This window comes from Rhinolophus ferrumequinum, chromosome 6 (genome assembly GCF_004115265.2).
Source record: "Rhinolophus ferrumequinum isolate MPI-CBG mRhiFer1 chromosome 6, mRhiFer1_v1.p, whole genome shotgun sequence".
NCBI classification, from domain to species: Eukaryota; Metazoa; Chordata; class Mammalia; order Chiroptera; family Rhinolophidae; genus Rhinolophus; species Rhinolophus ferrumequinum.
This window is the reverse complement of record NC_046289.1, coordinates 19,743,234-19,770,373: the sequence shown is the minus strand read 5'-3', so window position 1 is coordinate 19,770,373 and position 27,140 is coordinate 19,743,234. Positions and strand designations below refer to the sequence as shown.

The 27,140-nt window shown below is 38.7% G+C and overlaps 1 protein-coding gene across 7 annotated transcripts in view; it reads left to right on the top strand.

Moving 5' to 3' along the window:
* Window positions 1-27,140, top strand: part of NRXN3 (neurexin 3) — a 1,454,076-nt gene that overhangs the window by 1,311,284 nt on the left and 115,652 nt on the right. For all 7 annotated transcript variants that reach the window (XM_033107567.1, XM_033107569.1, XM_033107568.1 and 4 more), the window contains one exon: window positions 3,095-3,402. In XM_033107567.1, coding sequence (XP_032963458.1) covers window positions 3,095-3,402 — 308 coding nt within the window. The remainder of the gene's footprint in view (window positions 1-3,094; window positions 3,403-27,140) is intronic.

Genomic DNA, 27,140 nt, shown 5'->3' with positions numbered 1-27,140 from the left:
TTCCAAGAGGATAGGTACCGAAAACAAAACAAAAAGTAACCTGCTACAAATCCTGTACTGGTGTTATAACCAAATGTTGTGTTATTGATGCTAGAATGGTTCTCAGATTGGAATATATGCGTAGTCATAGATATCATCATTGCTTACTATAAAAAACATGATTGATCCTAATGAGTGACAATAATGAGATTGGCATTGATTTTGAGAAATCTTGGGCAAATGATCAAACTCTCTCCAGCCAGTCCTTACAGCTTTCAGAGGGAGAGGGTAGTGATGGCTGTTTCATGTTTGTTCACTTTCTCCTGCTTAGCTGAGTGAGATAAATTGATCAGAGGAAGAGATGGCAGGAGACTGAGAGTATCCCACTACTACTTTATTGACTGCCAGCTTTACTATCACCCACGTAATACAAGGTACAGAGGGCTAGGCAAGGGTTTTGAAACAGAAGAAAAGCAGATCTAGCCAGAAATAGACCATGACACAGAGAAGCAAATAAAAATCTAAGTACTTCCTATGGCGTGATGGAAAATTGAAACATAGCCTCCTTCCCTGTCTCAACAACTATCTTGTTCTCAAGAAGTGATTAGTCATAGTTCTCTGGAAAGGCAGCGATAGCTAGAAGTGGAGCAGTGGCTTAATCTTATAGCCCAGGAAACATCTTGCCTTTCTCCATGCTTGGGTTTCTCCACTTTGTGGAGTTAAATATGGCAGCTGGAATAAAGGAGCTCCAGCATTTCTAGCCAATGTAATTCAGCTTTGCATTTCAGTTCTCTCTGACTCTCTTTTTATTTTCAAACATTGGCAGAATAATATCACCAGGAAATAGATGAGGACCATTATAGATGTGAAGTACTTTCAGGAGTATTAGAAATATAAAATGTTTTATCTATAGTAGTTAGAACAATTAGCTAATCATCAGGACTGGACTACATACTAAAAAAGAGATGAATAAACATTATAGTTGGACAACAGTTGTGTGAATGGAAGGGATAGTTTTGTATTGGGGCTATCTGGTATAAGATACTAAATTTTAGTCCTAGAGATCTCCTATCATGCAGCTTCTCCTTATTTATTATATTAAGAGGTCCCCAAATGCCTATATGAAGTTGAGGGCATATTTATCCTCACCTTCCATCACGGCATTTCTGAGGCAGTAAGCTTTAAAGCTGTTGCCAAAAACAAACAAACAAACAGACAAACAAACGGTAAAGAGGTATGAGCTTCAGGCCATTACCCAGTGTTCTTGTGCTTTGAACTTTTGCTGCATGTTGTGTGAGAAATAAGAAGCCAAAGGACAGGCAGTGGTACATATGCACAGGGCACTGAAGGAACTGGTGGGAAAATAATGGAAATCTAATAGATCTATTTTGATTGCACCCTTAGGATCTGGGCAATTCTGTTATCGTTAAGGCCAGCAGATTTCATTTCCATGCTCCAGATATTTTTATTGAGTGAAGATCCTCTTCACTATAACAAAATTCTCTGGCCAATTCCCCATACTACAGGGTTTGAAGCTTCCAATGTCATATGACTTATAAGTCATACTTGGCTAATATGCCCTTAAAAGTTGCCCGATGAGCAGAGTTGACTCTTATAGAAAGATTTCCTTCTGAGAAGATAGGTTTGCCTTTCTCTACCTCTTCCATTTTGTCCATTGTTATACATTAAGAAAGTATTCCACATTATACACCAGAAATGTAAGGATAGCTAATCATCATGGACGTAAAGACCATGTTTTAATAGCAATAGAGATTAAGAGCCCAAACATCATAGTTTGCCTCTATTCATATTAGAGACTGTGGAACAAAAACCTCAGTCTTTTAAAAATATGCTCCCTTTTATTAAACAGGTTTTATTAAACATTGTTTCCAGTTATTTATAGCTAAAATAATTCAGACAATTAAATTAAGAATGAGTAGAGCATTGTCTCTTCACTGACTAAAGTGGAGAAAAATTCAGAAAGGATATATTTAATTCCATTAATGAGTTTTTTCCCCTTCTCCATAGGGAGAAGCAGAAGGAAATAATCTGGAGAAATAATAGAATGGAATGTTTAAAAAGCTTTTGGGGTTTTGTTGGGAAAAATCTAGAAGTGGTTTGGAGGAAGACAAGTTGAGTTACACTATTCTAAACTCTATTCTGCCATAATTCATTCTGAGAGTTTTTTGTCCACAGAAATATAAATAGTTTCCCAAATGGGAACTCCAAATAAAGTGAGCTACTGATGTCCTTCAACTCATAAACATACCTCTATAACATTTTAATTTAGTTTTATGTGCTGCTTTTTTCATTAATTAACCCCCCTCCCTTTTTAAATGCATCGATTTGAAATGACATCTCCACCCTCCGCCCCAAGGCACATTATCAATGCCTACTTATTTTCCATATTTTATGAATACATTTAGTTGCGTGACCATAATCCTCTCACCCTAACATTAATAGAGATAAGAAATGATTTGTCATGTTGTTTATTAAAAAGCAAATATAGATAGAATATTAGGCTCTCTGAAGATTCCAAGGAAATGAGATGTTTGATGACTTTAATATTCATTTTTATAAGTATGTAATGAATCCAAGTCTCTTAATTAGAATTTAATTTAATTTCAGTTAATTTATTTTAATTTAATTATCAGACCTAGTTTTTAATTCAGTGTTCTGAGTTACCTCACCGAGGCTTTCGTTTGCATATAGAACTCTTTTTAGTTGTTACGTTACTTTGTATGTTAAAAATCAGTGCAATAGGCATTTATGATTTATTATCATCACTTAATTTGGGAGTTTCTTCCTTTTGTCTACAACCACATACCCAAGAAGACTATAATACTCTTCATTATTGAATCAAGGTTCTCCTTCCTCACAATAAAGAAATAGAGACTCAATTATTCAGGCTATCTGGGATATTCAGCTAGACAGTGGAAGAGATAAACATAGTGAAATGTTACTTGCTAATATCTGCCTTGAACTTTTATTATCTAATTTTCTCCCCTTCAATTACTCAAGGAAGCCTGTTTTTATGCCTAGTCCATTCAGACCAGGCAAGGTAAAAAGAGAAAATGTATGGGAGTAATGACATTTCCTCCACCCAACCCACTAGGCCGGCAGTTAACCATCTTCAACACCCAGGCGCAAATAGCCATCGGAGGAAAGGACAAAGGACGCCTCTTCCAAGGCCAGCTCTCTGGGCTCTATTATGATGGTTTGAAAGTACTGAACATGGCGGCTGAGAACAACCCCAATATTAAAATCAATGGAAGTGTCCGGCTGGTGGGAGAAGTCCCATCAATCCTGGGAACAACGCAGACAACCGCCATGCCACCAGAAATGTCTACTACTGTCATGGAAACCACCACGACAATGGCTACTACCACCACCCGCAAGAATCGCTCGACAGCCAGCATTCAGGTAAGCCTTTCTCTAACTATTAATTGATTCTGCTTCTCTGTCTTTAGACGTTGCTATCATGCTCAGTGTTGCTATAGAGAGAGAGAGTCTGAATTACTATGTTTATAGGCAGTATGCCCACAGATGCTCGTAGTGGTGAGACCCAGAAGTAGAGAAAGACAAAGTCATTGCTAAAGAAGTTATTAAAGTCTTGTGTGAACTCATGGGTTATTACTCCTATCATATTTATCGCTGAAATGGTAAAGCTATTATTTGGTATGAGCAGTGGTCAACACTTTCAGTATGAAATATACCCTCCCCTTATTTTATTACCTTTCTTTTCAATAGCCAAAAGAGAAAAGGGGGAGTGGAAAATTTGTTATCATAAGAAAGACTATGTCCTAGTGTGATTCTACTCACATCCTCCCCATGGCTTTCCTGGAATACGAATTGTTCATTTTTGAAGCCAATGGACATCAATAAATCAAGGGCAATTGAAGCTAGAGGTTCTACTAATTCTTATAAAATACAGTCTTTGTGTTTGATATTGTGTTGATTAATCACGTGTTATTTTCGTCCATTTTGTTTCCTTTATATTTGACCAAGATCCTAATTACATTAGAAAATGTGAAGGTCTGAGTTTAGCTATGTAGGAAGTCCTTAGTTTTGTAGTAACATTTTTGTTTTTTCACTTAAAAATAATTATACTCGAGCTAAAACTTAATGCTTTGCTGACTCCCTTGGCATTTCATAAATCTAGTTACTAGGGGGTAGAAGGTTAATCCAGTTATTAGCCTTAAATGCGCTGGCATAAAATAAGACATTCCAATTGCTTGTGGGGGAAACAGTCTAGTTAGTGTTTGCAAAAAATTCAGTAGATTAGAAACTCCTCCTGTTTCTTCGTTTGACGACCTTATCCAGGGGCTCAATTGAGTCTTTGATGTCACCCTTCCATTGACGTTAGTGGGCATTGTAAACTTAAAGTCAATAATCAATTAAACTCCCTATGTGCTCCCATTCCTCTGAATTAAGTTTATGTGAGTTAGGTAGAGTTAAAAGTGTTGTCTTCCTTTTTCCTTTTCTTCGAGCAAAAATACCCAGACAACTCCTTCCATGATTCCACAGGAATGATATGGGACTGTATGTACTGATGATATTATCAGGCCAATTTTATGTGTATTAGAAAGGCTACAAGAACCTGGTTAGGATAGCAGTCTCATAGTCACATGTGTTGTTACATGCATACCTACACCCATGCTCAAAAACGAAAAAAAAAAAAAAAAAACTTTTTCTCTGATATTAAAGCAATAACTCCTGACACTTCACTCTACTCACTGAAAAGAAGATAAAAGGCAATATATATTTCTATTATGACTCTCTATAGCTCAAGAGCAGATTTGTTTATTGTCAGTGAAAGGATAGTTCTGTCTGCACAGGTCTTGGCAGACTTGTTTTGTTTCTGTCAGAATACATTCCACTAACTCTGTGGGAAGCAGAGGAGCAAATGGCTTTTTCTTCTTAGCAATGGCTAGCCCTGCAGTCTTTTTCAAGGCCAAATTTTCACTGACCTCAGGAGGATTTAATGTTACCCAGGGATACAGGGACTAAGCCATGGTAATTATTGGATTTTGGCTTTCCCTCCTGCAGCAAATACATAAATGGGAGCAGATTGGGTGTTTCCACAAACTGAGAAAGCCAGAGCTTCTGGACACATGTAGGGTACAAAGTACAAAAATCTTGCCAGTGATGATGACCCTAAACACCATAGAACCTCTTCTCATTTTAAAGGATGTGGACAGCTGGAGGATGCTTTCTAACAGCCTCCTGTCTGGTGTGTGTTTCTTTTCCTTTGAGTCCAGGAATAATTGGATTACATCTACATGTCTTTCCTTTTGCTTCTATCCAGGCTATAAAAATGAGTTATCAATCTGTTGATGCTCTTTGTTTTTAAGAATGTGTAAATACATACTCTTGGAGGAAAGCCAACAGACTCGCAGAATTGGATTAGAATGAGATAAGGTATAAAAAAAGCACCATGTTCTTTGTAAAGATTAGCTAGAAGAAATAACTTTATGCCAATGGTTGGGGGCATTTTTGTTCTTGCCAACTAACCACAAGAACTCTGTCCTGAGCTCTGTAAAAACTTAATTGTCTGCTTTGTCTGAAAGCCTATTCTGATCTCCAGTACATTCTGTAGACGACATCGAGCCTATGTTAGAACTAGGGTCCAACAACCTTTGGGTTTTATCAAAGGTTGAGGACAATATCCAGACGCTGAATACTTTGGGTGAAGAAGGTTGGTCTCAGAAGCTCCAACATGCCATGTGTGATCCAACGAATTTTCTTGGATAAAGTAGACTCATAAAGATTTGAACTCTGGGAGATACTTCAGAAAGGAGAACACAGAAGTGGGGAAGACTGGATTTCGTATTCATTGGGCCCATTTTTCACTTTTCCAAACAGTACTCTGTTGTGTCCTACTTTGCTTTGATAACATTGCTAGAGCAGGATCATCCTAAATTAAGGCTTCTAGGAGAAACCGAAAAAGCATGTCAATCTACAAGTATAAAACCCTGGTTATTAAAAAATCGACTGGTTCCTTCTTAAAGCATACGCCAAGAAAACATCATTTGAGCAGTTCGTTTCTGATAGACCTTGGTTAGTGTTGATTTGTGATGAAAAGAAAACTGCAGAGTGCTTTCAGTGCTGCTCTTAACTGTGTGAATGTGAACAAGAAGTTTTTGAGTAGATACGGCCCACCAGTGAGGGCTGCAACCCACTGGAAGTAATTGGTGCTTTGATCTTTCTGGTAACCTAGTTTGTTACAGACTTACTTGTGAATTACATGGACTATGCTAAGTTACTCACAGCTATAGTGCCCAAGCTTCAGGTCATCACCCTATATTAAGAAGGATGTCTCTAGGTGCTCTCCGAATTTAAAAAAAAAAAAAAAAAAAAAAGTTAAGACTGAGAAAGCAGGTGTGCGGATGATAATTCTCAAGTGAAGTTCTGCCACTTAGAAGATGCTCAGTAAATATTTACTGAATAAACCAGAAAACAAGATAGGCTTTATTCCATACCTTCTCATCATCTAACAACTAGAAGTGGCATGGCTTGTGAAATGTCTTCCCTCTAGAATGATTTGTGTGCTTTGGACAATTTCAATTTTTTTTCCAGTGGTAAGGCTATCACAGAGTAATTAAATGTATGTGCTTGGAGTCAGATATGCCTGGGTGTAAAATCTAGTTTTTCGTCATATTAGATTAGTGACCTTGAGCAAGTCACATGTGCTCTAGTTAACTATTGCTGTGAAACCAACTTTCCCATTAACCTCAGTGGCTTAAAACAACAATTGTCATTGGATCTCACAACTTTGTGGGTCAGAAATTTGGGCGGGGCTCAGCAAGGCGATTCTTCTGCCCCACATGGAGTTGACTCCAGGGTTACTCAGTGGCTGCTCCGGTCTGCAGGGTCTGACTCCACTCACATACCTTGGGCCTTGGTGGGTTAGCCGGAAACACTTGACTCAGCTGGGTCCCTTTCCCTTTCCATGTAGTCCCTCCAGCAAAGTAGCAGGACTTCTTTCATGGAGGCTCAGGGCATCCAGAGAGGGTTTTCCAAAGGACAGGAAGTCGAGGCTGCCAGTTTCTTAAAGCCTGGGCCTAGAAACTGGCACAGTGTCACTTCCACCACATTCTGTTGGTCAAAGTATTCACAGACCTGTCTCAGTTTCAGGGAAGGAGGCATAAACCTCACTTCTTGACGGGAGGAATAGCAAGAATTCGAAACCAACCTAAGTCTACTGCATTGTAAAATTAGGGAAGTGGAGTTGGGGAAGAAGTTACTACTAGTACTTACAGCATATGAGTATTATGAGGATAACTGAGTTTATATAAGTAAAATGCTTAAAACAAGTACAGTATGAAGAGTAAGACTGAATGCATTTTATTTAACCTTCTTATTATATTCTATCCCCAACATTTGGTATGCAAGTCAATGCCCTCTCCAGCAAGAATCTACCCCAGAAAATGGAGTTGTTTCTACTGATAGTAGTGTTTGTAATTTAGAGTAGGGGCTAAATTACTCTAATTACCCTATCTGGCAGGATAGGGATTTGAAGGAGGGTCAGAGTAGAATTTGGAAGCTAAATAAAAAGTCTCTAAGAAGTCAAGTCTCTGATATTTCACTATCCATGTTTAACTTTTCCTTTTGTTTCAAAACCATCCTGGAGTTCTACAGTTCTTGGAGACTATGTTCTGCTCTGAAATACGTCTACCCACATATATTTGTGGAGTTACAAAGAAGAGGAATTCAGGATCCTTCCCTTCATAGAGCTTGTAATCTAAAGAGGGCAAGAGGGCTTGACATGAGCTATCAATATGAGGCAGTGACTTACAAATGGTGGCATGTTGGGAGTGCGTGAGGGGTGGTGTAAGGGATAGCTTGGCTGGCTCTCATGGCTGGGGTAGGTATGAAACTGGGCCTAGTAAACGAGTAAAATCAGATACATGGTGAGAGGCACAAATGCCAGGTTGGCGGAATGTCAGAAGCTAAGTTGTTCAAGTCAGAGATGGTAATTCCTGAGGTTAACAGTCATGTCCGACTAGAACAGAGAGGGCATAAGGGGAATTAGTCAGAGGCAAGAGATCCAGATTCTGAGAGTGTTGGTCTGATGCCTCTTCCCCTCCCCCAAATGGGAGAGGAACAAAAGGGGAGAACTGGATTGGGTTCCCTGTGGGTCTTCCTACCAGGGAACCCCCAACAACTGTGCAGGCACTTCCATTACACTACAGCCCAATGTCAGTGGGTAACTATCATGACTCTGATAGGTCAGTTTCTAAAATAGAAAAGTTGAACTAGTTCAACTTCCTTAGTTCTCACTCAAATTCCTTAGTTCTCATTCAGGATGGAAAGCAAAGTGATAAATGAATCTTTTAGTGATAACTTTCAGCCACCAAGACCTAAATGTTCCTGTGAGACAGTAAAGAGCCAAAATGAAAATAATTTCAAGGATAATGTGTATTTTCTTACCTTGGGCGTCCAGACTGAGTTGTTATCAATAAAAAAACAAAAACAAAAACAAAAAGCTGTATTCTGTGCAAGTCACTATTTGGAATCATTTATAAGCTGTTAGCAGGAATACTAATCATGACCCATTTTTTCTGTGTTGGGCATTGATGAAGTCACCTTGACATTGTCCAGTCCCTGTGACCCAGAAAATTACCAGAAAATCACAATGCTCAGCCTCATTTAGAACTATCCTAATAAAAAGTAGAAGTGAAAGACTTGAGAATTTTGTGGACTTGCATTCTTAACTCAAACTCACAAACTTGGTGGTCGAATGTGAACCACTTTCAAAAATTCCAGAGGGAAGCCAGAATTTTTCAGGATGTGTAAGAGTACCTGTGTGCGAAGTTCTCCTTCTGGTCTGCTTTCAGATTTCAGCTAGGAATAATAAAAAGCACATTTCAGCCTTGATATTGATTACTGCAAAACAAAACAAGCAAAAACGTGTGATTGAAAAGTTGATCCTTCATACTGCATGTTCCAAGTATAGTTCCAGCATGTTGAAGGGAAGGGTACAGTTCAGAATCAGAATGTCTGCATTGAACCCCAGGTTCTTCCAGTTACTTAGCTGTGTATCTCTGGACAGGTTAATTAGCCTCTGTTTCGTGATCTGTAAAATGGGCAATAACAGTACCTTCCCTATAGGCTTGTTTTGAGAAATAAATGTGATGTGTGGAAAGAACTTCGGCCATGACCTTCCCCATAAGTTTTCACTAAATGCTAGACATTAAGAAAGCACTTTGACCCAAGAGACTCTTCCAGAACTCACAGAGCCGCACAGAGCTTAGCCTTCCCATATGTTTGGTAAGCACAAGGAGAACAATTTTTTTCTACACCCATACAAACCCACAATTACCCAGCATTTACTCTAAGGGTCCCAGATTGAACCAGAGCCGTGGACTCATCAATTAGAAGAGATTTCTATGGGATATTCTTTCATTTTCTGGAATGAAAATTGGCTTTGCTGAATAGTTATTACACACAGAGTGTTGTGTATGGTTGAAGTGCCTGACATTGCTATTTGTCGACTAAGTGGTCAAATATCAGCCATTTTATATGGTTCAACAAAATACAGGACACTTTTACAGTGTGTTGTTATCAATGACATTTTGAGACCCTGAATAGACCACCAAAATGTCTCAAGGTTCTCTGAATAATCCAACTGCCTTGGATTGGGATACAAGATAAATCCACCTTACCCTAAATACCATCCTCTAACAGGATGTAAATCATGTTGTATCAGAATGGTTATACTTACCCCGAAAATTCTCCCCTCTGCGCCCCTCCATCTTTACCCTACTGCCACCAGCTTCATTGAAATGAGACAAGGCGTCCACAGAGTTTTTAGTCCCTCACTTTTACCATTAGACAACAGAGCCTCCAGGGGGAGTTTATTTTTAGGATCAGGGCTGAACTAATATTGATTAACAGCCTTATATAATGTGCGGCTCCAGGGCTCGTTCCTTTCCTGCCAAGCCTCATAACTGGGGAAGGCACTGAAGATTTGTCAGTCTAATTAGACTTCCGCTGCCAGCCAAGAAATATCTTGTCTCCTCCTTACCCTCATGCAGATACTTTCTTTTTCCTTCTCAGAGAATAATTTGGGGAGAAGGAAATTGGACTCTAATTTACTCATTACCTGGTAAGACTCTCCAGTAACATTTTTTCTCTGGAATTGCATAGTGCTTAAAAAAGGAGCTTGATGTGTTACCTCCCTCTTAAAGACTTACATGTTGACAGTGCGAATAAACCAGGGAAGAGAATGCAGTGCAGTGTCTTCTCATCCCCTCTTTAATACTTGGATTTTAGTGGATGAGATCAGCACTTCCCAAAGCTGATTTTAGTCACTTGAAGGGTCCTCTGAGAAGATCCTCACAGCAGACAGGTTGGAAGCCTGTGAGTTGCAAGGAGAACTTGTACAGATGCCTTCTAATTAGGTTGTGATACTTCTAGGGTGGAATTTCCACCGGAACCGCTGAGAAAGTGCTAGATCTTATTTTGAGCCTTCTGAACAGCTGGGAGGGAAATGGGGTCAGCTCTTGGCTACTCACTTTGAAGTGCCCCAATATTTTTAAAGCTCTGGGTGCTTTTTCCCATCGCCTAACAGACTACTTGGCCAAATCTAGAGGCAAAATCCTTACCGTGTTCAGCACAGATCTCCTCCTTACTGTCTCTCTGACCATATTTTCTACAATACTGTTCCAAGCACACAGTTCCTGAACTTCCTTGGGCCAGGCCCAGGATAAGGGAGAGAAGATTGAGGTAGGGTTGTACAATTGCAGAGTCAGATCCTGTCTGTATTTAAATGTTGATATTTTTTTTATCATGGATTTTTTACATTGATGTTGATTTTCAAGTATTACAATAAAATACGAATTATATTGGTAACTGAATTTTGGGGAACCCCCTTAAATGTTACACCTTAGGTAAGTGTCTCATTAGACCCAACCCTGCTTTACCATCCCAGGCACATCTGTGTCTTTTCACTTGCTCTTTTCCTCTGCCTGAAAAGCTTTATCCAGCTATTTGCATGACTCCCTTACTTCATCCAGGTTTCTGCCCATATGGCACCTTCCAGAGAGGTCTTATTTGACAATGCTTCATAAAATAGCACTCTCTCTCACGTCCTGCTTTATTGTTTCTCTTTGCAATTACCCATACCTGACATTATAGCACACATGTATTGGTGTACTGTCTCTGTTCGTTAGAATGGGAGTTCTAGGATAGCAAGATCTTTGTATCAGGTACAATGAGAGCACAGAAGCACAGAGTTAACCCTCAGTCAATACTGGTCGAAACATATGCATGGGTAACCATCCTCCAGCACCTTCCCAGGGAATACACATGCCTCTTAATACTTACAGGTGAATCTCATTTCCAATCCCCAGAGACCCTCTCTCTGGTGAGTCTCACTAGTGGGCAAGGTCATCAGCATGGTTTTGCTGCTCTTGAATCCTTGTCTTAAGAATAAGTGAATGAACTAATCAGAAACAGTTTGGGAGACAATGAGGAAAAACTGAGGGTTTCTAGATGGGCGGGAGGGGTGGGGGGTGGGGGGGAGGGTGAGGGGATTGGAGGGCAGTCAGTGACCACAGGATGGCCACGGGGTTTGAAAATTAATCTGGGGAACGTAATTTGGCAGTTACCAGAGCGTAAGGGGGTTGGGGGGTGGGGGATGAGGGTGAGGGGGATCAAATGTATGGTGACGGAAGGGGAGCTGACTCTGGGTGGTGAACACACAGTGTGATTTATGGATGATGTGATACAGAATTGCACACCTGAAATCTATGTAATTTTACTAACAATTGTCACCCCAATAAATTAAAAATAAATTAATAAAAAAAAAAAAAAAAAAAAAAAAAAAGAATGAGGAGTCCCAGAGATGTCTCTTTGTCTCTGGTGGGCCAGATTGTTTTTGTTGGCTTCTGATCTTCAGTTCTCTCTCTCTCTTTTTTTTTCTTTTTCTTTTCTTTCATTCTTTCTTTTTTTTTTTTTTTTTGGACTTATTTGTTAGGAAGGGCTGCTTCTAGCACTTAGAGTTTTCAAAGCACTTTTGGAAATGCAGTTCCAATTCCCCTCTCTAATTTTTTTCTCCTTACTCCTTTCCCTTAATTCTTAATTCCTACAACCAAACTTTAAATATAAGCAAATAAGAATTATGTTTAAAGGCCCACTGCTTCTATTTGTTAGTATGGATAGAAAATTAATGTGGTTGTACGTGTGTGGATAGTTCAGTGGGAGTCTTCTATCTGCTTTTAGTTTCCTTTTTTGTTTTCCTTATGGCTGAGTGTGAACGCATTTATTCCTGCTCACGACCCTATGATTCAGCCAGCTCCATAGTTACCTATTTTCTTCATGATCTTTTGAAAGAATATGGATGGAAAATACTATGAGAAACCGCTAGATTGAGAGAAGGAATGATCTCCATGTAGTTCATCACTCAATATTCAGGGCCTATGACAGTGCCTGCTGCAAAGTGGGGCTCAATAAATATTTATTGAAGAAAAAAAATGTATTAAGTAAATGAATGCTTATCTGCAGAAGGGGCAGTATTATTCATGTTTGAACGAGACAAAGAAAGCTCTGAGACAGCAGCCCGGTATGAAGGAAAAAAGTACATCGAAGGAGGCATTGGGAGACTTCACTCATGGATAAAATAGTAGTTAAATCCATTACTATAGGCAGACCTTCCCTTACTAGTACTGCGGGATTTTGGCTAAGTTGCTTTTTGGAGCTCACTTTTATCATCTGCAATAGAGAGATTAAAACATCAACTTCATGGATAGGTGAAGAAAAAATAAGGGCTTAAACTGGTGTGACTTAATTAAAGACTATTATTATTGTTGTTGTTGTTGTTGTTGTATTTTAAGATTCCAATCCATGTCTCATTAGCATCTAAATTTTATTTTTTATTTTCTTACTAATTAGTCATTTAACCTCTGACACGACCATTGGCTGCCTTGGTTCTCCACACTTTCCTCATGAGTAGATTCACATTATCTCCAATATCTTTATTTTTTAAAACAGTATCTAACATGGTGCTTTTCGCACACCGTGACAGTTGAATGGTTGGATCAATGAATTAGATGGAGGAAGGGGAAGGACAGTTGAGGAAAGAAGTGAGAACAAACAGAAATACTCTGTAATTACTTTGCTGTAAAAATTATTATCTGCCCATTTCATGGAATGAATGACTAGGTTGAGAGAGAGGAATAGAATATCTTTGATGTAATTAAAATAATAATATAAATAGTGATTTCTTTCCATATCCCCCCTCTTTCCTGAAAGCTGTCAGAAGGGGTTCTGCAATGTCCACCCCTATGTAGAAGATAAACTACTTAATAAATGGCCCTTGAGTCATCAAAAAGAATCAATGATTTCAGTTTAAACTGAGGTCCAAGAATTGGTTCTATTTCTTTTTTTCTCTGAAAACACATCTTTTTCTTTCTATTTATATATGACAGGGAAATGACTTCCAGCAGTAATCATTGCTAGCCAGACTTCAAGATGGATATTTCTACCCTGTCTTTGACAAGACAGTAGGAGGGGTGGGATGTGCTTTCATACCTTTCTGGTGCATGTTTAAATGATTGTAAAAATTAGAAACACACTGAGGCTGTTATGACAGCTCTGCCTTTTGAAACCTTTTAATTAATGCCTTGGGTTGTCTAGAGAGCTAGTTCTATTAGCTAAATGGAGAATGTAAAATTCTCCTTGGTTTTCTCATCATCCAGGGATGAAGTTGCTGGGGAGGTAATTGCACACCGTATCTGTGGTAACTACATAGCAATTGCTGAGAGAATGACTTGCTGGAAATTTGATTGACTTGTGTACACAATTCAGCCTCTTCTATCTCTCATCATATCTGAGGGTGTGTGGGTGTGTGTGTGTGTGTGTGTGGGTGGGAGAGAGAGAAAGAGAGAGAGAGAGAGAGAGAGAGAGACGGGGTGGGGGAAGAGAGGAAGTGAGGGAGGAAGGGAAGGAGATTGAGAGAGTGAAAGAGGTCAGGTATATTTGTATGTATTATCTAGAATAGTGCCTCTTAAATGGTTATGTGTGTACAGCTCACCTGGGTGATTTTCTTAAAGCACAGATTGTGAATTGCAATTCATTTCTGGGGTGGGGCCTGAGATTATGCATTTCTAGTAAGCTCCCAGATGACATCATGCCATAGTATGTGGACCTCATTTTATGGGTGTAGTAGATATTTGCAGTTCCTGCTGAGTCGTTGTAGCATCTGTTTACCTATCTCTTCCAAATGGTCTCCCGAAATTTAGTTCAGGGCTCTTCAAGACAGGAAATCTTGCTAACCTGAAGCATTATGTAAGTGAAAGAGTGGATACCCAACAGAGGATTAGCAAAGAAAAACTTATCCCATCAGACGTTCCTCTCCTGGTTCCACTTGTCCCCTCATCCTGTCCCTTACTCTGCTACATACCCCCAAGGCAGATGGGGAAAAAAAGGGTAGATAGAATTTAACTTGTCATAATATTTACCCCCCTTTCTGACGGGTGACCTCCAATGAAAGCAGAACGATGTGAAGGATTTTAATCCGGAGAGACAATGGCGAATCATCTTGAGCAGTATAAATATATAAAATGACAGATTTTTCTCCTGTACCTCTCCACTTCCTCCTGTGATACTGAGAGACATATTCATGCACACACAGCTCACACTATAATGCACAATGAAATTTCACCCAGCCTTTATCTCAGAGCTGCTGTTCTAATGATTAATGCCCCACTGGCTGCGAAGCTGTTCTCCTGAAGAAAGACAAGGAGAGAGGAAGACACGTGAAATATATCTCTGAGGCCATTTCTCATTATTATTATTATCATTATTAGTTCTTACTGCCCTATCTATCCTGTTAGAGGATGCTTGATCTACTGGCAAGGGGGAAGGGATGACATTTGAAAGTGGATTTCATGTGAGGGAAATGAGCAAGGACAAAGAAATAGACACTTTTTACTAAAGAGAACTGACCGGTGTGGGGTTTTGTTTTTGCTGTCATTTATTTTTGGGTTTATTTATTTGTTTTATTATTTTTGTTGTTTTCATTTTAAAGCTGAAGATAAGAGATGCCTTCATCTGTATCTTCTGTATACCACCCCCACCAGGCATTTACTTTTGCATATGTGTTTTTTTTTGTCTTTATTGGAGTCTCTGTAAGAATCAATATGATATGACTTATGCAAATGTTATTCCTGGCCACTTATGCAAAAGACTAGACAGAATAATTTCATTGCTTTGTAACTCCCATAATATAATTGCTTCCATATCCTAATTGATTTCAAGTCTTGAAAGGGCTACTTTAAAAAAAAATTCTGTATGTCTGTATTGCACAAACCACAGTATCTGATTCTCTCCTGTTTCTCATTCAAGAAAAGGGTAATCGCTAAGTAATTCCTGGCTCTGTCATTTAGGAAGGCTGACAGTCCTTGTTGGAAAGATGGGACCATAATAAAAGCTCTATCACAACACATGTGTCTACTGATAAAATATCAAATTCATAACTTAGAGAGTTTAATCTGATTTAGAAAATGCTGCATTTTCAAAGCTGAATCTATAAAGACCGGGGATTTATAGCTGTGGTGCCCAGATTTAAGTTCAATTTTAGTTGGATTTTGTAATCAGTTAACAAATATTTGAGTAAATTGAGTACCTAGTATGGGCCAGGTACTGTCCTAGTCACATGGTCTACCGAAGTGTGCAAAACAGACAAAAACCCTTTTTTTCTCATAGAGCATACAACCTATTCCACAATCATTCGTTACCTCATGAGTGCCAGGCTTTGGGGAAACAAACAAAAAAATGAAAATATTTCTGCCTAAAGAAACACAGTCTAATAGGGTTCTTAAATATTTCCTAAATCTGGGAAGACTCATTTTTAGGTCAATTTTCTACGGAAACTTTAGCACACTGATCTGCTACCATGTTTCCCCGAAAATAAGACCTAACCGGAAAATAAGCCCTAGCATGATTTTTCAGGATGACATCCCCTGAACATAAGCCCTAATGCATCTTTTGGAGCAAACCTTAATATAAGATCTGGTCTTATTTTCGGGGAAACACGGTATTATAGTTGCAGAGGCAGAAAGCATCTGTATTTCTATGGGTCAATGCTAAGAATAAACACAGATGCAATGTAATTTTGCTTATGTGTAGAATCTAAAGAACAAAATAAACAAACAAAACAGAAACAAACTCATAGATACAGAAAACATTTTGATGGTTGCCAGATGGGGGAAGGGTTGGGGGTGTTGAGTGAAAAAAATGGGAAAGGATTAAGAAGTACAAATTGATTGTTACACAGTAGTCATGGGGATGTAGGGTACAGCATCAGGAATGTAGTCAATAATACTGTAATAACAGTGTATGGCGTCAGATGGGTACTAAATTTGTTGGGGTGATAGATGAGAGGGGGTTGGGAGGTAGTGTGTAAAAGGTGAAGGGATTAAAAGATACAGATTGGTAGTTACAAAATCGTCATGGGGATGTAAAGTGAAGATAGGGAATATAGTCAATAACATGCTAATAACTTTGTATAGTGCTAGGTGGGTACTAGACTAGTCAAGGGTTCACTTCTTAATTATATAAATGTCTAGCCACTATGTTGTACCTCTGAAATTGATATAAAATAATATTGACTGTCAATTGTAATTGAAAAATTAAAAAGGATGGAAAAGGTGAACGGGAATAAAAAATAATAAATAATAAAATTCAGGGAACATAAACTATAAAAAAAGAGATTGGAAAATCAAAAAGAATAGTCTTAATTTCTACTCAAAAAAGACAAGTTTCAAATGTAAACAATGTCTTCTTTGACTAAAAACTATCAACAGTAAACCAGGTCGCAATAGTGATTGCGTTTAAAACACATTTTGGTCTCGAGGACTGAGTTTACAATGTTTAGTGCCAATATTTTGTTGATTGGTTTGAAATCACAGTCTCTTGGAATGTTCATATTGGCAGAATGTCGGAGACTGTGTAATTGTTGAACACACACAACTAGCTGAGATTTAGAGACGGGCCAACCTGGTTTCAAGTTCTGGTTTATCATTCAAAGCTGTAGAACCAGGCGTAAATTGCTTACCTGCCATTTTTTATTTAAACAATAAGTATGTATTAATTTCATGTTTTAATTAAATTTTCTGTGAATAATACATTTGCACAGCTTCAAATCTCACATAGCACACAGATTCCCCTTTAGGGAAGATGCACCATTATTTCAGCTGCTAGGAATGTTAGCTGTTGGTTCTCAGCTAAGACCTTTAGCGGGAGCTGCCCTTCACTAAAGAAGCACCTTACCCAAGGTCAAGCCCTTTTGTGGGGGTGGCCCATGTCTAGTGATTAGTGGATGGACTGGGGCATATGTAAAGACCCAATCCCTTGTCTTGAGTCTGGACAACTGGGGAGGGCCTCCCAGTTCAAGAGCTCCCTGTGAATGTTGGGGTCAGCTGAGGTCTTTGTTGCAACTGCATCAAAGGTTACCTCACTCCTGTTCCAGACTCCAATGGCACGCCCCCTAAAACTTCCCACTCATTAAACTAGGTCTCTGAGTCTGTTTCCTGAGAAACCGAACTTAAGGCAATATCTAGAGGCCTAAGAGAAAACAAGCAAAAACAGAAGAACAGAAGTCTTTCCCTATTTCACCATGCTTTGGAGACCTGCTCCACACTGGTACACTTTCAGATGCTTTTTCAGACATTTCCCTCCGTATTTCTAATAACCTACTTCTATCTCTAGACTTTTCAGCTTTACATATTAACTAATGATTTCTGACTCTGGAAGAAAAAGATTGAGCTTTCTCACTTCCTCCATCTCCCGACCCACATACACTTTCTCACCTCCAATTTCCCAATAAAATTGTCACATTTTGATTGAATCAGTGTACCGAGTTTACATTTTAATGACTTTCATCTATTGAGAAAAATGTAAGACTATACATGCACTCATTTATTCCAAAAATCTTCACTGTGTGTTTCAAATATGCCAGACTAAGGATACAGCAGTGAAAAAAAAAAATGGAATAAATGCCTGCTCCTGACATAACATTCTACTGTTATGATTATATTCCTCTCTTCTGCAACTTCCTGTTAGTGACTACCCTCATTATCTCATTAGCTTATTTTTCTAACCACCTACCAGTGTTATAGCTAACACAACTATAAAACTCCTCTCAACATAAACACACAGAAAGTCTATCATTTACACATTTTCTTGGAGATACCCTGCCAGAGTCTGACCTAGGTGCTTTGTGGGCCTGCCCTGTAACTGTCATCTTGCATCTTCCCTGTTTCTCATTCTGGGACATCTCTGGGCTTCATTTGTATGTCAAATCCCAAGTTTGGTCTTTCGTAGTTTTCTCCCTCATTCTGAAGGTGTGTATCTTCCTATAGCTTCCTGAGAAAGGGCGGGTAAAAGTACAGGCATGAACACTTGTCTGAAGAATGTCTTATCCATCTTCACCCTTCATTAGCAGTCTACCTGGGAAGGACTTGTAGGTTGGAAATCATTTTCACTAATAAAGGTGAAGGGATTTGTCCAATGTCTTTAGGCATCTACCAGTGCACTTGTTGAGATAACAGTTTGATGCCTGATTCCTGCAACTCACCTGTTTTGTTTTGCTTTGCTTTCTGAAATCTCAACTCCTTATCAATAGACCTCACACTAGCACTTACAGTTCAGGTCTGCAGAACCACTGCTGCCCTCTAAGCCTCATGCTCTTGTACTTCTGTTGTTACTTGCCAATTATCTGCCCTCTGTTAGAATCCTGATTTTGATGTAATTTGTTCAGTCAAGCTATTGCTAAGCATATACAAAACGTGTGTACACACACACATACACACACACACACAGTGAATACAATTTCAGAAAAGCATGGAGTTTTGAGAGTAACACATGGAACGCATTGGGCAATATATATATGTTTCAGTATATATACAGAGGGTGCCAAAAAAATGTATACACATTTTAAGAAAGGAAAAAACTATTAAAAATAATGCTGATGGTAACCCCTTTGAGCACCTCTTGTAATTGCAGAAGTCAAACGTGACTTGTATTCATCTTTTGTTATTGGTATATATTGAGTATTATGATTTTAATACAGTATTTTCCTTTCTTAAAATATGTATACATTTCTGGCACCCTCGGTATATATATAATATATACATTAATACATATTAATGTATTAATATGAATAAATAAACATATTAATAAAATACATATTTATACATAAATAAAATACATATTAATAAAAACAGATTAATAAAGATACATGTTAATGTATTAATATGAATAAACATAAATAAAACATATTAATAATATACATTATATTTTATATATATATTGAAACTTACTATCAATGCAAAATTTCAGTAAAGATTATTGTGCTGCTACCTCCTTTTAAAACTTAACTCTTTTTTGTGTTCCCTTAGGCGCCTCTATTTTTGGGGGGTTTTTGTTTTGGTTTGATTTCTATTTTTACCCTAATTCTCATTCTCTAGCCACCTCGAAGGGAATATGAATTGAATAATCTGTCTAAGTGCTTTGAACATTTTGCATCCAGAAATGAGCATAGCTCAGTCTTCTGCTTCACACCAGATGCTTATGTTTTTGAACGGGGCTAGGATTAGAGTTGTCGCTTTGGAATTTTTATGCTGTGAAACGTCAGTGTGTTTGTATGTCACTGAGCTCCATCATACAGTGTTTGGTGATAAAGTCTGTTCACTTGGCTCTCAGCTTCCTTCAGCTTTCTCGCTGTAATATATTTATTAGCTTTGCTTTGCATGTGCTGGTTGGTAGGTGTTGTAGACAAAGGATTATACCCACATACACATGGCCTATCAAGAGGAATTATATATTCTAAGAACACAAATGAGTCTCCACCAAAAAAAAAAAAAAAAGTCAGTGAATCAATATTGGGTATAGATGTAGATATAGGTATAGATATGGGTATGGATATGGATATAGATATATATGTATCCACATGTATGAATATATATGCTAAATACATGTGTGTATATATGTATATACAAGTATATACTAAAATTGATTTGATTAAGTAATTACACTAAGCGTGAGCCAAAGGTTACATCCATTGGAGAAGAGATGATTAGAGGCCAGTGTGAGAAAATCACGAACAGGAGGTTTCAGGGGAAATTGGAATGGCAAGGATATCCCCAAGGCTATTTCTATGGGGAATTATTTCTGTCAACACCTCTAACCAGAGAGCAAAGATTGTTGGGGCCTCTGAAGTAGATCTAAATATTTGAAGAAGGAAGAAGATAAATAGCAAAATTGACTCTCAATGCCATACAGAAAGCACCTATAAAATGTTCTTTTGACTCCAATAGCTACAGGGAGATTCATGATTTTTAATTTGCAGGATTTGGTATGAATGTCTAGACAACTTATTTTTGTTATGTTTTAATCAGTAATGTGCATAATAAGTAGAGACAAATATAAATCACATAAAGCAATGCCACTCATGTCATTCATAAGAGGAAAATTAAGGTGTGTTTCTCTTTCTCCCTCTGTCCCTCGTTTGCAGTGAGCTACATTCTTCTGTTTTCCTCCCCACCATATTGGGTGTTTTTGTAAGAGAGTTTTCCTCTTTTTTCTGTTGTAAACATTTTTCCATCCTTTTCAAATTCAAGAGACATTTTCTTTTGCAATGTACAATGAAAGGCGATTATGTTAGAAAATATCAGAGATGGCTTTGTCATGTCTGGCGCTTAAAGTCACGTTGTGTCCTGAAGAGCTCAGTAAATGAGGCCAAGGTAATGATTTCACAATTGAACAAGGCTTCAGCCAGATTTCCCAGCCTTCCCCCAAAACTAAGCTCCCTGAGGCGAGAGAGACCCAGGGGCTGGGTGGAATTACTTTTTCTTAAAGGACTATGGAGACCCTGGCAAACCTGTATTTTTGGTTTTGCTTGTAAGGCTGAGGCAGCGATTGCAAAGGGAGTCTTTGTTGTCCTTTTATTTCTTTTCAGCATTTCATTGATTTCAAGATGGTGGTAGGGATCTGAAGGGGGAAGATTGATTGCTCAGTAAACAGTCAATGGCTACTGCCTACTGCATGGAAGGATCTGGAAGGAGATGGAGGGGTGAATAAGACAGATGTATGCTGCCTGTCTTCATGGAGCATGAAGCAAGGGAAGAAGGCATGACACAAACCAATTTCACAAATAATTGTTTAACCACAATCATGATGAGTATGACGAAGGAGGACAAGCTGCTAAGAAAGCAGAAAGGGACCTGAACTAATACTGTGATCTGAGAATATTTTCTCGAGGATGCAGTCTAGGAGCTGTCCAGGATGAGAAGTTATGTAAGCAAAAGAGGAGGGCAAGGAAAAGTATTCCAAGCAATGAGAACAACCTATGCTAAGGCCTTGCTTGCTGTAGGGATCGTACTGGATCATTTTTTTCAGTCTTTGTTCTATAGCTTCGCTCTAAGGTCTGGAAATATACCAGATTTGACCGGATTAAGTATCCAGGTAAGGCACACACCTGAAGGGCTAGCAGAAGGCCACTCAAAGGGTTTCCAACAGGATGAAGCACTGTCCCATTATTACGACAGAGTGATATGGGACTGGTTGAATGAAAGTTTCCAAAGCTCGATTGAATGTCATGACCAGGTTGAATTGGCTTCACGTTCTCCTATTCTGATCCCTCTTGATTACTGCCTCTGTGGTATGCCAAAGACACAGGTTTCTTCAGTGAAAATCAGAGACACGAATAATTTCAGGCAAAGCTTCACAGATACATGTGTAAGGACTGACAGAAAGGCGGCAATGCGCTGTGTTTATCACAGTGTTTGCACAGTACCTGTGCTTTGCACAGTTTTGAACTACGTTTGCTAATGAGTGATCATACACATTGAAGGTGTCATATAGTTGTCATGGATGTCCTATCACTAATGTCACAAAAACTGTCGTGCATTGTAATATCAAGAAACCATTTATTGTTTATATGTATCTAGGTTTCCAGACTTTACAGCCATCCTGCATTTTACTCACTTGTTCCTTCATTAGAATACTAGTAACCAGAAATCGGTAATTAGAAAGCTTCTGATTCCTCTTCTATTTTCTCACACCTGGCCTTGGTTTTTCTTTTTGTTTGGTGGAAACTGGAGTTCAGTGGATGTTTTCCTGCAGTCTAATTAGCCTCTCTATTTAATTTTCATAAAAACGCTGAACCAGAAGCTGGAGATAATGTGCCCGATTCAATCCATATATGTCAATTGCTTTTTAATTGCAATTATTTTTCCTAGTTCTTCCTACTCTCACTGCCCAGACACAGCTGAGGCTTGGGTTATTATAAGACTTTCATGCCTACACTGTCAATTACGCCTCCTGCTTTAGGATTAAATTCATTTATTACTATTGTTTTCGTTATTAGTAATAATAATGGACATCTCCACCCAAACCTAGATGAATACTAGCTTTCATAGTCTTTGTCTCTGGTCTCAGTTTGTTGTAGTTTTTTTTAACCCAGATCATTCCTTCCTTCTTTAATGGCGTGGAGATTCAGTGTCCGGTGTTACTTTTAAGTGATATTTTAGATAATTCAGAAAACCAGGCTTTCTTAGAAGATTCTTCTTGGTGTGGAGAAGTGGTATGTTTTCCCCAGGTAGGATTCACCAACTAGTGGATATCAATGGAGTTTTCTTTGGTAACAAGTATTTGAAGAAGTATTTGAACTGGCAAAGGGTGTCTATCAGCTATCTAGTCTTTTCCTTAGAAAGGCCCCAGGTCATCACCCTCAAAAGCACACATGGCTTTGACTCCTGTGCTACTTCCAAAAGCAAGACTTCTTTTCCTGCCTTTTTGTCGAAGGTGTCTTCGTAATTCTCACTAACAGAGCAGCAACGTGGTCGAGCCAACTTGAAAATGGCTCTGGCCCCTCAGCGACACGTGCATTCTTTCCCACTTGCGTCCCCAACTCAAATCTCAATATGTCCTCAGTGCTTAAAACTACATTTGTAGTAAGATCACTCAAGAAAAGAGATCAGAGAGAGAGGCTGGGTGGAAAGTCAAGGCTGTTATTTTATTACCCTGCACTTTATCTTTTCAGCAAACCAGAAGAAAACAATGCAGTTTAATTCTGAGTGTGTGAAGTGTTGACATTTTAAATTATGAATGTCCTAATTTGTTTCTCAGTGACACAATCTATGCAAAATAATGTTCCTTGGACGTTCTGGAAGAATAATGATGACAACTCATCACCAGGTTTAAGGTGCCCAGGCTATCGCCATGCCCTACCTTATCTTGGTTTTGTTTATCACTGTGGCTCTCTGACACAATTTCCCAGTCCTCCTCATCTTGAATCACAGCCTCTTAGACCATTAAACCTTTGTCTATAAAATGAAAGATGTGCCTCAGAATCCCAGAGTGTACCACCTTTCAAAGGCCCTAGCTTCTTCTCAGGTCACTCGTTCAACAAACATGGGTGAGGAAGGTGGGGTGATTTCTTCTATGGACCAAGCATTCTTCTAGACTTTAAAGCTGCCACGAACACAAAACAGAAACTCATAATTGTGATTCTAGTTCTTACGGGACATACATTCTGGGAGCGGGAGTGGAGACTATCAAAAAATAAATTAGCAGGAGAGTGTAGTATTCACAGACAAAGGCTATCACGAAAACAAATGAGGGACGGAAGTTGTTACACATGGTTAATGGTATGTGGCTAGTTACTTTAGGGACAGTCCCTCTAAGGAGGAAACATTTAAGCTGAAACCTGAAAGATAAACTCAGGCCTGTAAAGTCTGGGAAAAGAACCCTTACAACAAAGGAAATAATTAATGTGAAGGCCCTGAGGGTGAAACATGTTGGGGGAGTTCGAAAGAAGAGGAATATAGCTAGAGCAAGAGGAGATGTGGTATGAAGTGAGGTCTGAGAGTGGCGAGGGGCTGGCTCATACAGGGCCTGTGGGCCATGGAAAAGAATTGGGATATTAGTAGAGTTTCGTGGCAAACTGTTAGAATGTCCTAGGTAGTGGAGTGACGTGATGTGATGTATGCTTTTTAAAGATCATTCTGGCTGCCATGTTTAAAAAGATTGTAAAGGAGCAAGAGGTGAGTTATACATCTCTGTCATATTACTTGGGCATTATTTCAAGTAAGAGAGGATATACTCTTGAACTAGGGTAGCAACCAGACCCCTTGTACACAACAACCCAGCTTGATGGCCTAACCCGATGTCTTTACCGTGCCTTGAACTGTGAACTCTCTAAGACCTTAAACCCTAATAATATCCCAAGTCTCATACTTATATCCAGTTGCTTTCCTGCTTCAGCAAGTTTCCATTAGTCTATAATTGCCTCTCATTACCACCCTCCAAGGCTTTCTCCCTCTGTTGTTTTCATTCTAGATTATTCCAAACAGATGCTGCTCTTTACCCAACTGGAGTCATGCCTTGAGCCTGGTCCTAGAAGCCTTTCTTTTGTTTTTCTTGATCAACAACCTATCACTTGTAACGTTCTTGATCAGCATCCATTCAACCCCCCAGTTCAGTCTCCTTCTCGGCCTCTACACCACCAAGTTTCAAATGCTACTTTCTTTCAAAAGAAAACGTTCATCCATCATGAGTTTCTTCAAGTTTCTCTATGTCTAAGTGTATCCACATCCGTGTTCACTTTAGAAGTCTCTCTTCATCGATTTGTTCACGATCTTGTGCTCATCATCCCTCTACCCTGGCCTCTTCCCAAGCATTGTGACATCATTCAGTGCCTTCATTTTCCACTGGTGCCATTAGTTTCATCCCTTTCAGCCTATAAATATATCCAGAGCTTTCCCATCTTAAAAGCAAAATCAAAATACTGAAAAGTAACTGTCTATGAAACTGTCTCCTACCCCTTCCATCAGCTACATACTGTCCCCAGATGAGGACACTCTTTCTTTTCCCCATACTCATATTTCCTGAGTTTTATACTCTCATTGATTTCCCTTTCTAAACAAGTAATACACTTTTATTGCAGAGAAAAATCACAGTTAAGTGAATTCCAACCATGATCTCACCATCCAGGGAGAATCATACTTGTAGGTTCCTATGGTTTCCCATCACTGCCTTCTTTTTCTTCCTCATCTACCAATATTGCTCATGTACACTCAACATTTACACCCTGCAATAATTTCAGACGTGTTGTTCTTTCTACCTGGGAACATACAGCATGTACAAGAGCACACTTCTTCATCTGTAAAATGATGATGATAAAAACATCCACATTTCCATAGGGTTATGGAGGAGAAAATTAGTTCGCATATTCCATATGCTTAGAATAGTGCCCGGTACATAGTAAGCACTCAGTAAATGTTAGCTGTCATTATCATTATTGATTTTGCTTTTTTGGTCATGCTCTCTGCCTGGAAAAGTTAGTTCAAGATTCAGTTCAAATACTGTCTCCTTGGAGAGTTACCCACCGTCTCTGCCTCCTGGTCTCACGCTGCCATGCTCAAGTCAGGGCCCTTTTCTCAGTGCCTTCACGAGTGGTTTATTTGTTGTAGTGACTATCTATGCATACTTTATATCAGCACCTCTTCATGTTTCTCAGACAGGTAGATCGGGGTAGGGAATTTCAGGACTTTAGCCATGTCTCAAATCAAGCAGTGGTTGGGTTGCTGTTTAACACCTGAGCCTCTAGAAAAACCATCTGTGCTGCTGTGCGAGTCTATAATGACTTCTCAATTAAGTTCCTAGTCTATTTCCAAGTCTTTCTTCCTATTGAGATACTTCAAGCAGATATGAATGGGCCATAAATAAGTTGCCTAAAGATGAAGAAAATTAAACCTATTATCCTTTTCTCAGTTTTTTCAGACTATTTTAACCAACAAGAGAGAAATTATTTAGAATGGTTTTCACTGTGTGTGTGTGTGTGTGTGTGTGTGTGTGTGTGTGTGTGTATACCATGGGAAGTTTCTGTCTTTAGAGATCAGAGAATAATTTTTAAATGAATGCTAAAAGTAGGGAGCTTTTCAAGCATGTTTGAAGCCCCACTGTGGATAATATATGTAGACAGAGAAAACCTAAGAGTTAAAATATTGAGTGATTTCACTCTGTGTGTTTCTCTATCTATGGTAGTGGAAGCTATAAAAAGCGGTATTTATCTATATATTTGTTCTATACCGATGTGATCTATCTCTCTAATTAGATAGTCAATTATTTTTAAAGAGCTGCAAATAAGCCCTATAAGAATGTCATAAATGCATTCCATTTAGAAACATCTTGCAGATAAATTTTATTTTTATTCTTCCTACATCCTCCTGCAGCCTTAAAAGAACAACAACAAAAAAGTCTTGCTACTAACTAATTCCAGAAACAGATCATTACTGCCTAGCAGTATGTTAATCACGCTTACCATTCCTTCTCCTTTGACATCGTTATGCTTTGGGATAGAACAGGTGGGTGGTGTGTGAGTCTCCTTGGAGAAATGAACAGTTGGAGTACACAGGCTTCTCATGAGATATCAAGTTATTTTAATGCAAAATTTCCCAAGGAATAGAAAAGGGCCTGAAAACAGTGAAAATACATGATGAGAAGCAGAATTATTAATAAGAGCACTGTATCTTTTGCTTCCATAGGATCTTTCAAAATGTAGACAAATTGGAGGTAGGCCAGCCAGAAGCAACAGGATTAGGGGAATCGAAGGAATGACTTATGAAGAAAAATTAAGGGAGCTAAATATGTATAGTTTGGCTAAGTGATAACTCAAAGGAAATGACATTATGGGCTACAGAAATTTGAAAGTGGCTAGCTAGAAGCAGAACAAGGGATTACCAGATAATAGAATGAAATCAAGGGAGGAAAATCGTACACTCGATGTCTGTCTGGATTCTTTTCTTGACTATGAGAATTATTAGACTATAAAAGTGCTATTCCAGAACCTACTGCGTGGATTAAAACAAGAGACAGAGTATGGTAGCATGAAGTTTCTAATAGCTTACTCAATTCTGAGCAACTGGTTGCCAGGAAGTACTTCTTACTCATTTTTAATTCCTAGGATTTAACACATTATAAGAACTCCATAGAGAGATAAATCACACTCAGTTTAGTGAGAAGGAAATGGTCCTTGGAGTTAGATATCATCGGAGATTTTATATCTCCACTGGTTTATTGTTATATGACCTTGAGCAAATTACTTAACCTTGCTAAGACTCATCCGAAAGGTGGGTATTAGCATCTACCTT